At 38.9% G+C, this 12,178-nt stretch overlaps 1 protein-coding gene across 1 annotated transcript; it reads left to right on the top strand.

Moving 5' to 3' along the window:
* Positions 1-1,331: 1,331 nt before the first annotated feature.
* Positions 1,332-2,630, top strand: LOC149265099 (uncharacterized). The gene is made up of 3 exons (XM_089401757.1): positions 1,332-1,708; positions 1,790-2,279; positions 2,394-2,630. The coding sequence occupies exons 1-3, from the start codon at positions 1,332-1,334 to the stop codon at positions 2,628-2,630; spliced, it is 1,104 nt and encodes a 367-aa protein (XP_089257883.1).
* The last annotated feature ends 9,548 nt before the right edge of the window (positions 2,631-12,178 follow it).

Raw genomic sequence — 12,178 nt, 5'->3', positions numbered from 1 at the left:
GGTTCTCCTCAAAAGGTGGAGCCCCCTGCTTGACCCCGAACATGAGCAAATCGGAGCTGGACAGATTTGGGTGCATTTGCTAGGACTTCCACTATAGTTCTAGGTTGAAGAAGTTTTCATCAGGATTGGTAATGCACTGGGCACCTATCTGGACCATGACCGCACATTTTTGGAATCAAGGAGCAGGACCCTCGCGCGTATTTTGGTTCACTTGGATACTCGTGAAGAGCTGGAGGAAAATATCCCTTTACAGTGGGGGAGATACATCAGAGTCCAGATACTGGATTACGAGGGGGTACTATTCCGATGCAGACGATGCCACAATGTTAGACATTTCTTCAAAGACTGTCCACTCAACAGAAAAGCTGAGGACTCCCTGAAGATCACACCGGCACCTTCCAGGGCTGCTTCACCGATTTTCTCGCGCCCCAATACTACTGGCCAGTCTCTAGCGGCATCCTCACCAGCGGTCGATCCCGGACTCAGTCACACCTCGCCGCCGATGACCAGGGCTCGCTCAGCAGCTAAAGCTGGTACAACCTCTGGTACTCCTCTGCAACCTCCTCTCTCTATAATTGATCATATTATTAATGATGCAGGTGCCTCATTACAGACATCTATGGCTCATTGTTCTATGTCATCTCCTCCCCTCATTGCCACCATTGGTCCCTCACTGCTCTCCCCCTCCTCTTCTTTGTCTCCCCGGCCATCCTCCGAGGCCTCCCCTCCTCATCCATACGTCCTTCGATCCATATCTCATTCAAAAGAGTTGTCAGCCCACCAGTCTCGTCTTGGTATCTCTGTGCCGGGTGCCGGCCCCCTCCCTACCAGAGGTAGGAAATCTGACCTTTCTAAGGCTATTAAGAAAGTAGGGGTGGAGGTAGTCTCTGGTCGACAGTCCACCATTGATGGGGTCCTTAGAGCAGGACATGCCCCACGAGGTGTTCCCCCATGAAGTGTTTATCTTATAATTGCAGAGGGTTGGCTAGTTCCTCCAAGAAACTAGCCATGAAACGTCTCATTGAAACTGAACCCATTGATATTATTATGCTACAAGAGACTCTTTGCTCGGCCGATCAAATCTCCCACTCCATGCAATCATTGACCCCGGGATGGTCCTATGCTACCCTCGATGCAGCTGGTTGATCCGACGGTCTAGCCATTAGAGTTAACCCTCGTACCATAAAGGTTGATGCAACTTGGGGGGGTCCGGTTATCTGGGCCTGGAAATTTTCACTCTAGATCTAGGCATGAATCTTCGGATTGTGAATGTATACGCCCCTTGTTATCAAAGAGAACAATTTTGGCAGAGACTCCTACATCTCACTCTCATGGATGAGGACTGGACTGTAATCGGTGGAGATCTAAATTTTCCTTTAGGCTTCAGGGAGTCATGGGGATCGGCAGCACAAATCGACTCTATCACAGATTATATGACAAATCTGTTAGAGCAAAAAAATTTTGTGGATTTCCCCATGCATAAACTTCTTCCTACCTGGAGGAACAGGAGGGTGGGTGATGCAGCATTGGCCCGCAGACTTGACAGATTCATCATGAAGGATGCGCTCCTTCATCGATTGCATCATTACAAGCAATGGGTGGGTACGGGAGGCATTTCGGATCACGCGCCTATATATCTGGAAATTCAGGGGCCTTTTAAGAAGCCAAAAGCCCCTTTCAAATTCAATCACACATGGCTGAAGGACCCGTCATACATCAAGCTGATCTCTGAATATTGGAATACTCATCCCATTAATGGAGCATAATCACTTGCAAAAGGGTTCTGCAGACATCTCTCTGAGATCAAGCACCTCTCCATTAATTGGGAAAAGGACAAGCACTCTCGGGAATCCACACAACTCACCCATATTGAATCAAAGCTGAGCTCACTACTAGATGATCGGGGACTGGGCTTTATCTCCGCAGAGGACAAGGGACGACTGATAGAATTGGAAAACCAGAAGGCTAGCATCCTTAAGGAGCGTGAAGAATCCCTACGCTTGAGGAGTAGAGCTATTTGGTTAGAAGCAGGGGATGATAACTCAAAGTTTTTCCACAGCTATGCCAAAGGTCGAAAGGTGTCCAATACCATTTGGAAACTCCCAACTCCGGAGGGAGACATGGCTGACTCCTTCAATAAGCTTGCTCACCTTGGCATCACTCACTTCAGAGATCTCTACAAATGTCCCCGTGTAGCTAATCTACCTGATATTATCAATGTTGCGAGTCACTTTCCGAGATTTGTTGATGAGGATGATGTGGAAGAGCTAAATGCTCTGGTAACTTCTAGGTAGTTAGAAGGTATATTAAAATGGTTCAAAAAAGATAAGGGTCCAGGCCCGGATGGTTGGACCATTGAATTCTATTTGGCATTTTATGAAACCCTGGGGCAGGATCTATTGAATGTTGTGGAAGAGAGCAGAACTTCTGGATCCATCTACCATGCCATCAATTTGACTTTCATTGCTCTCATTCCTAAATCTGACTCCCCATCTTCTTTCGATGATTACAGGCCTATCTCATTATGCAATTTCCTTTACAAGATAATTTCCAAGACCATTGCCAACCGTCTCAGACCGATTCTTTCCAGAAACATTGCCCCTCAGAAAATTTCCCTTCCTCGAACCTAGACAGATACATGAAGCCATTGGTTTGGCTCAAGAAGCCATACATTCTATCTGGTCTAAGCATCTAAAGAGCATCATTCTCAAGAATGACCTTTCCAAAGCATTTGATCATGTCAGCTGGCTATATATCAAAATGCTTCTTATCCATCTGGGGTTCCCCCACTCCTACATCACTTGGATAATGGCGTGTATTACTTCCCCTTCCTTCAGTATTCTCATTAATGGCTCGGCCTCACCCTTTTTTCACTCTGAAAGGGGGCTGAGAAAAGGCTGCCCACTGTCTCCCCTGCTCTTTCTGATTGTCATGGAAGGTCTTAGTCAGCTCATAGCCTCTGCAAAAAGGAATGGTGATATCAGTGGTCTCCGGATCTTAGATGTCTGCTCTCTCACTCATCTTCTATTGCGGACGATGTACTCATTCTACTGGATGGCAGCATACAAGATTCCAGATCCTTTTCAAAGATCCTTCTTCTCTTTTACTCTGCTACAGGTATGCTTGCTAATCATTCTAAATCTACTATCACTTGTACTCGGACATCGGTACAGGAATCACATTTTCCTCAGTATGCTTTTCAGTACAGCATACACCCCTTGGATAGGGGCCTCAAATATTTGGGGTACTGGCTGAAACCTACTTGTCAAAGAATTGCTGATGGGTTTGGCTGGTTTCAAAGTTGGAGAAGAGACTCACTATATGGAGCTTTAGATACTTATCTAGGGCAGGCAGACTGGTGCTCATCAAATCTGTCTTGGAGGCCACTCCGGTATTCTGGATGGCCCTTGCATGGATCCCGTGGAACATTCTAGGATGATTAAAACAACTCTCTAGCTGATACCTCTGGAACAACAATCAGGAAAAAAGATTGTTCACCTCGATCAGCAGGCAAAAGATAACCCTACCTAAGAAATGGGGCGGATGGGGACTAAAGTACCTTCCCCTCTTCGCTCGAGCACTTTCGGCAAAAATGGGCTAGTCACTGATCACAAGTCAGAACCTTTGGGCACAAGTATCCTTCCATAAATACATTTGGCCTCATAGTTTATTGGATTTGATCAGACTACCAACTTGGCAAATGATGGGATGTTCGTCGATATGGAAGCCTCTGATACATTCCCTCCCCCTCATTCATGACAATTTGGTCTGGAGAATTAATGATGGATCGTTGGGTAGGATTGGTCAAGATCCGTGGATAGGAAGTCGGGGCAGACTCATACTCAGCAGAGAACTCATCAGGCTCCTTCATGATCGAGGGATCAGGGTATTTGCTCACATCGTTGATCAACAGCGCACAGATATTTATTCACAGGCATGGAAGTCGGCCCTACAACTCGATCTACCTCCACAATGGCATCAGGAGTGGCTCAATTATACTACAACTTTATCCGAATCACATATCCGAATCAAACAGGGGCCTCACGAATTGGTTTGGTGTATGGATGATAATGGTATATACTCACCAAAGCCGGGCTACCGTTCCCTCATACAGCATAAAAACCTAAGTTGACATTGAACTGGTGGCAAGATCTTTGGAAGCTTAACGCTCCTCCACGTACCAGACTTTTCTTCTCGTGTGTCCTTAAAGATATTGTTCCCACGGGAGAGCACCTAACCCATAGAGCGATATACGGGCCATCTTGGTTTATCCTATGCACAGAGGCATCGAAATCAACTGTACACGTCTTCCTTCATTGCACAGCAACCTGCGCTCTCTGGCAAAACATATCGACATCTATAGATTTCGTTGGGACTTGGACCAGGGATGATTTACTAACTACATGGGAAGATTGGTACCGCAGACATTCGGGATCAAAACTTCTGAACCTCCCCTTAGTGGTCATTTGGCATTTATGGAAGGTCCGCAACAGGTATATCTTTGAGAACATGGCTGTGCGTTGGCCTCGCATGGAAGCCAACATTATTTCCTCATACCTTGAACTGCCCGACACTACTCCCCCTAGGGTGAGGTGCATTCAACCACCCCCCATTATAGACAAAACAATCCCTTGGGCCTTTTTCGATGGGGCAGCGAATCAAAATGGCTATGGGGGGGGGGGCTTCGTTCTACATATAAATGAACATCACAGATTCAAAGTAAAGCTGGGGCTTGGTGTGGGCTCGAACAATTTTGTGGAACTCATGACCCTTCGCCACTTATTACATTTCTCTCTGGGACATCAGTGTATAAATATTAATATATTTGGGGACTCAAAGATTGTTGTAAATTGGTTCAATCAATCTACAATATGTCACATTCACACACTCAGCAACATATTGTATGAAACTAAAACTTTCAAGGCAACATTTAACCATATTTCTTGTATCCACATATACAGGGAATATAACTGCAGCGCTGATCAATTATCCAAGGAGGCCGTGCTACTACTCAAAGGAGAATGGTTAATATTGGAGCAGTGAGGGACTGAGGAACACCGCTATTACCACAGGCCATACATAGATCAGCGATATCAGAGGGACAACAATCCTTGATCTTAGCAATGATATAAATGATCAAAAACTGATAAATTTTTTTGTCAAACTTTTGATATATATATAAATACATTTTGAAAATGGACCCTGCGTGGTCATGTACAGGCGATTAGTAGCTAAGACTGCTAAATAGACTATACAACAACATTTTTTTTATAAAAGACATATCACCCTGCATGGTGGATCTTGATGGACAACATCGATCAGCATATGCAAATTGCATTTACAATATGTAATTTTCTCCATCATAATGAAAATTACGAATTTTTCCAGCGGAAAAAAATCATACACTCTAGCTAATAGGTTATACAAAAGAAAACTTGGGTCCCCACTAGGACCTTCCAAATTAGCATTTTAAAAAGTGGTATACAATAAATAATAAATATTAAAAATTAATGCACACTGTCTTTACAAAAAGTAACTAATTAGTATCTACATACTATTGTTTTTTTTAATACGAATGAAATTATTAAAGGATCTATGACATTCATCAAGGTATAAACCTTCTTCAACAATGTTTTGTATTGTTCAATCATGTCTATAACATGAATAACACCTAAATATATGAAATATATTTTTAAATTTTTATAGAGTGAAGGACCTTACAAGACTACATAGTGAAATTCATGGTAGTTCTTCATATATTGATTAACGGTAAAAGAAACAAACATCGTTGCTTTCTGAAGCTTCATGGCACTTCCAAGATTTTACTGAATGTTTGTGTTGTTGGCCATTATTTCAACAACCCAACCACTAGCTAATTAGTTGATTAATGAATGTTCATATTTATACTTTTAACAAACTTAATAAAGTATGACACGAGCGTTCATATTTATACTTTTAATAAAATTAATAAAATACACCATTAGGAGAAAAAAGGGCCATGTGAGTAGGATGTTGATTAATCTTGTATAAAACTTTACTATTCTTTTATCATGAATAAATCAATTCTCCTCCCGTAATGTCTTCTACCCTTTCTTCTTCATGTCCTGGTGAAAGTCATGATGCTTGTAACTAGGAGGATAAGAAGAACAAGAGAATGAAGAAGAAGAAGAAGCAACATAAGAAAGGGTTTGACAAACCAACCATGGTCGTGAGTGTTGGTAATGTTGAGGAACCCTCCAACATGCAATGCATGCCCAAATAACTTTGTAAGCTTTGTAAGGTTGCTCACCTTCTTAAGGATTGTTTTGGTATACCTAGAGTCTTAGAATTGTCGTATAAATATTCCCATCAACTTATGGTTGATCCATTGACTAGTGATTCTTAAGTTCTTGGGGAAAAGGGTAAAGTTAGGTTTCCTTGTAGGTTATTTGAAGGGAAGCATCAAAATCACCTTCTCCCTCATATGGATGTAGCCTCTAAATTGTCTAAATCAATTTTATTTAGAATTCCCACTTTTTCTATGGACAATTCGTTGAGTCTTGCTCCCTTTAGTAAACTTAGTTCTTTTTTGATCAAACTCAAAATGGTGTGACATTCCTACATTATTTTTTACCCAAACCGTCAATCTATGAGATTACAAAACCTTCCTACTTTGATAGAGGTGTTATGTCTCTCCCTTTGATCCCTCTTTGAAGGGCCACTATTACCACACCGTCTCATGCCTTGGTGTTGGGCACATCCTTGCTTTTATGAGATTTTCATGTTAGGTATTTCCCTTCGACCCCTTCCACCTCAACCACTCATCACAAGTTGTACCATGAGACCAACATGCTGACACCACGTCCACAAAGACATCATATGCCATACATGGTTAGTCTAAATTTGTCAAAAATCTCTAAGTTGATTAATTACCCAAATATTACCTTTACCAAAGTGGTTTACCTGAAAAGTATAGAATAGTTACCTAAAAATGTGATTTCTATTCTTATTGATATGCATTAATCAAGACCATAATATCTACTCAAACCAAATTATTTTCGATTCAATTTTTATAGGTATTTGAAGAATGAAGAAGCGGGAGAGGATTAATGGGTTGGAAGTTGAAGACCCAGAGGATATGATTGAATTTTTAGCAGAAGATTTAACATGGACACATATTTATGGGTACCAAGTTGCAATTATTCCATATTGTCGACTTGATGATTTTATAAGAGGAGAGGAATCAAGTGAACATGCACCCACTCAATTTCTTCTTACTTCTCAACGAAGTAAAAATGTAGAGGATATCTGACAAGCATAGTTTTCAACATATCTGGAGTACATTATGTGAGTCTTTATATCTTTTTTTCAATATACGTATAATTTTTTTCAAGATGCATAAATGTTATATCTAATTTATCGCAATGTTTTATATATAGTTATTGGTGTGCATATAGTCTGAAGTGCAAAAACATAATTATGAGTGAATCCTCATATCAAAGCGAAAAACACAATCGACATGAAAGTCTTAAAGTTGGTTGCCAATGTCACTTCATTGTGTGATGACTTCAACTTAGACCAGATGAACTTGTAAGAATATATAGTGCATGTAGGCATATTGATAAATCCAATGTTGTTTGTCATGGAAAAGATGCAATCAGTAGGCCTATGAGATTTAGTTATGTACCACATTTAACAAGGGATATGCAATCTATTTTCAAACATTTAATCCAAAGAGGTTTCAATGTTACAATGATAGGGGACAAGTTCATCTTTGATGTGAAGGATGGACTCGGTGAGTTATACACAGGGACATATTGAGATACATACATGACAAGACAAGATATATTAAACATTTACAATGATACCATAATGCTAGAGTATGTTAAAGATCAAAGTGATCCAATCAGTGTAGAATGTTGGTATAAGGAACACGTTGAAAACCTTTTCTTCTACCAGAAACAAGATCTTGCTAAAAACATCCCTTTTATCATAGGCATACAAAAAAAGTGGATGCGTTCAATGATGCTAAAATGTTCTCAGAACAATATAATCTCAATGGATTCAACATTTAGTACAAATAAGTACGGGGTGGGTACAAACTTATCCTAAATCTAATTCATTTATTCAACCCCATTTTAATGCTTGTATCTTATATAAATATAATTATGTACTTTGTTTGTAATGTAGTATCAACTTTACACTTTAATGGTTTTCAAAAAACATCACAATGGGGTTCCAGTAGCTTGGGTGATATCATCATGTAATACTATAGTTGCTATTTCTAAATGGATGTAAACTCTCTTTGCCATTGGGAATAAAGAGTGACAAGATTGCCATGTTAAAGCCTTCATTACAGATGATGCTACTGCTGAAATTGAAGTGTTAAGGTGATGTGCTTATTCTTTTTATAAGAGGCATGAAAATATTCTTAATGTATATTCTCTCTAGAAAGTATGTTATTCCAAGTCTTCAATCAATTGTACAATATTATTATTTGTGTGGAATGTCCATCGTGCATGGTTGAAGAATGTTGGAAACAAAGTCTAAGGAAGGGAAAACCAAATCTGCATTTTCCATGCTTTAGGAGAAATCATGCACACATGTGAAGATGCTGAATCTATAAAAAAGGCAGTTGAAAATTTATTTGGCAGGTAATCAGGAAGTTGAAATATTGGCTAAAAGAAGCCACTAGAATGAGGAAATTGAAAGAAGAAATGGAGAATGCAGGGACACAAATAGAACAATGTTTTCCAAAGGATGTTGAGACTCAAAAAGAGTTTCTTAAGGGTTGCCTAAGGGAAACCCAGACTAAGCCTACTATTAGAGAAAATACTCCCATACAAACAGAGGAGCCATGTATCTTTTCACTGGGAACTCAAACAACCTACCGCACTGCAGACACTACTGTCGAGACTGATACTGAAGAAAATTTTCAAGTTGTAATTCCAGAAGTAGTTGAAGCTGCTATGTAGACTGACCCTGAGGAGAACCAAGATGCAGAAGTCCAAACAGATGAAATGCCTCTTTACACCCCCTTGGTTAGAGAAGTTGTTATTAGGAAATTAGAGAATGAACTTTTAATAGTCCACTGAGAGCTAGCTCAGCACAAGGAAAAGGTGGTCCCTTTTCATGAACACCAAGGGCTAAAGAAAAAATTCAAGGACCTTACCAGGATAGAGGATGAGACTTTGGCTCAATACAAAGCTGAGCAAAATAAGGTTGAAAATTTAGAGGTTCAATTGCAGAAAGACAGAGAACAAATGGAGACCATATATTCTCTCTTTTTCAGACACTCTATCTTGTCGAGTTCCCGCTACTAATTATGCTTTATTTCTTATGGAGAGATATCTCCTATTAAAAGTTAAAGCCACTAAGGCTGGTAAACCGGTAGAAATTAAAACCAATCCTGATTTTATTAAGTGTTTCAAAGAACACGATGAGAAGTTTCAGTACCTCCTTTGTGAGCTCTATATGCATAATTTTGTTTTAGAGGATGACAGGGATAGACACCCTGCCCCTTTCAAAGGAGAAATTTAGTTTCAGGTGTTCCTTTCCTTTGCTGCTAATCAACTAAAATGGGCCAAGGCTTACAACACATTCAAAAGGCATGAATATGGCATTGACCTATGGGTCAGAGGAGAACCTACACAACCACTACTCCTATCTATCTGACACAAGAAGTTTATGAGGAAGAACAGTGTCGTAGGAAAATTGGGGCCAATCCATATTGATAGCATTTAGGATGGAAAGGAATAATTCTAGGATATTAAAGAAGAAACCTTGGCTGCACCAAAGCTGATGGGAAGCTTCTAGTAATACAATGAGGGGCCGGGAGCCGTTCGGATACCATAATTTCCAAGTTGTCTCTTCCCATTTTTTCAAATATAGCAATATGATTTTAACATTAGGACCAGATTGGATAGTATGCCGCTACGGAACCCCAATCATATGGTACCCTCCTGACCAATACCATCATGATTATAACTTAGAAGATCATGAGGTAACTGAGGCTTTCACTTTCCTCAAGCAAACAAATGGTTTTAGGAATTACAGGGAAGAAGTATACCCTACTAATTCCCTCAAACAAATTCATTTGAAGTATACTCTTGCATGACGATGTGCAACAAGGTAAGTTGGGGAGTATGTTGGGATGAGAAAAAGGTATGATTTCTCTTCATGTAATGCTTAATTTATCATTCATCCTTATAATATTATGTTTGTTTATAGAATAAAATGAGGAAAACGTTTGTCAAAGTTGGAAGAAACTATTTGGTGATAGAATAGGTGAATTTGGTATGAAAAACTGATTCTTTGCTATCTTTGTATGTAGAGATGCGATTGGGAAAAAGTTGTTTAGTTGACAGGACATCACGAGGACATAAAAGGGAAATAGCCACGACGTTTAGGGTAGACAAGGAAGTGGAAGATCAGTTCAAATATTCTTGTTTTATCATATGATCAGATTTTATATTACGAAACCTCAGGATCTCCTGATCCCGAGGATTAGCTTCTATCCAAGTTTGCTTTTTATGTTATATAAGGCCAAAAGGCAACTAGATAAGAGTTTAGACTTTTAATATGTAATTATTCTCTTTAGAGAAAAAAACATTGTTAACTCAGTGACTCTGTCAGTCATTACTTTGAAGTCAATGAAAGAAGGTTGCACTTGATACATCTCCGTGTTCTAAGTTTTTATTAAGCAGAGGCTTCTGGCGACTCTGGGCCCAGTCACAAGAAGTTCCATTGCTCCTTTGTGTTATAGTTTACATTTACTATTTTTACTTGATTTAATGTTTAGTTCTTTTATTTATCTTGAAGATTGGTGACATTGATTTATACCATTGTTCACTTAGATTTATATTGAAGTTGCAAGATAGACTTAAGTAAGCGCTATGATTAGAATGAGTGAATGTGTGGTTGATTGCTGTTCAAATTGAATAGATGTTATCATAGATCTTGAGAGACAAGATTGAGTAAATTCTATGGATTGCAATATAGAATGTTTACCATTTAGGAATCTTTTATAGCTGTTGTTGTTCACTTACTGATTGGTGTTCAATTGCCGATTGTTATTGATGTTTAGTAATGCATATTGATTTGAGTTTTTATAGATTAGTAGTGTTTTTCGATAATCATAGTTTCTTTACTTGATTAAGTGTGATTAGTCTCAAGATTATTTGAATAATTCTCCATGTAATTCTCATTTACATTCAAGTTCGAATTGGTTTCGGAACAAGTTGTATAAAATTTCATAAGGTGTTGCGAGCATTCCTTTCAAAAATAGTTCTTTGCAGAGTTGTGTGAATTGAATTTAAGAATTGGACTTTAATGATTGCAATGATTCATCATTAGATAACCTCTAGCTTCACTACACACACTGTGTTGGAACTCTTGAAATAGAAAAATTTACCTTGGGTTGAAAACTAATGTAGGGATTAAGATTGCCTATAAAAAGACATCTTAGTGAGCCAACATAAACCATTCAAGCTTATCTGGAATCCCATCTAGAAGCTTATCATGAAAGATTCATCTCTATCCCATTCCTCATGGGATTTGGAAAACATCTCCTCTCTCTTGGTGCTCCACCCTCCAAGTGGTTTATTTTATTAATTTATTTAATAATACATTTGCTTTTCATATTACATATCACCTATCTTTCCTTAGCTTAGGTGTAGAATAGTAACCCACAAAAGAGGGTATCAAACCTAGCTTTCCTCAACTTAGGTTAACAACATTTAAAACATAAGGGAGGATATCACACCTAGCTTTAACTTAGCTTAGGTTTACAGTAATGTAGTACACAAGGGAGAGGTGTTACAGTTCCTACTTTGCATCTAGGAAAAAGGTCTTAAATTTCTCTTTACATAAGCAATGCATAGGTAGAAGGGAGGTATCAATGTTACACATTATAGGATGGTAATGATTTCTTTTTATTTATTTATTAGGTTGTAAAATGTGTGAGTTACTTACAAAATCATATTTCAATGTTAACAAAGATTTTATTTGAGAACATTACTCGAACTAAGTGGGGAATAAGAGCTATTTGATTCCGTGTCTTCATGATAATCTATTTGTATATAATTACATCAATCCTAAACCCAATGTTCTAAGTGATACTCATATCAACCCATATGGATGACATAATTAGTTTAATTCCCTCTAGTTAAATCCCTGGCATTGGTGTTCATAATTGTTT

Source organism: Pinus tabuliformis, chromosome 6, assembly GCF_031772625.1.
Source record: "Pinus tabuliformis cultivar Carrire ecotype Pingquan chromosome 6, CPIR1, whole genome shotgun sequence".
NCBI classification, from domain to species: Eukaryota; Viridiplantae; Streptophyta; class Pinopsida; order Pinales; family Pinaceae; genus Pinus; species Pinus tabuliformis.
Note: the sequence above shows the minus strand (reverse complement) of the source record. Positions and strands in the feature narration are given on the sequence as shown.

What these genes read in the sequence shown, in the direction of transcription:
- LOC149265099 (XM_089401757.1), top strand. Translation starts at nt 1,332, where the DNA reads ATGGATGAGGACTGGACTGTAATCGGTGGAGATCTAAATTTTCCTTTA. An exon ending in CACACATGGCTGAAGGACCC is followed by an intron (nt 1,709 to 1,789) that starts GTCATACATCAA and finishes AGGGTTCTGCAG; the next exon opens with ACATCTCTCTGAGATCAAGC. An exon ending in TGGAAGAGCTAAATGCTCTG is followed by an intron (nt 2,280 to 2,393) that starts GTAACTTCTAGG and finishes ACCCTGGGGCAG; the next exon opens with GATCTATTGAATGTTGTGGA.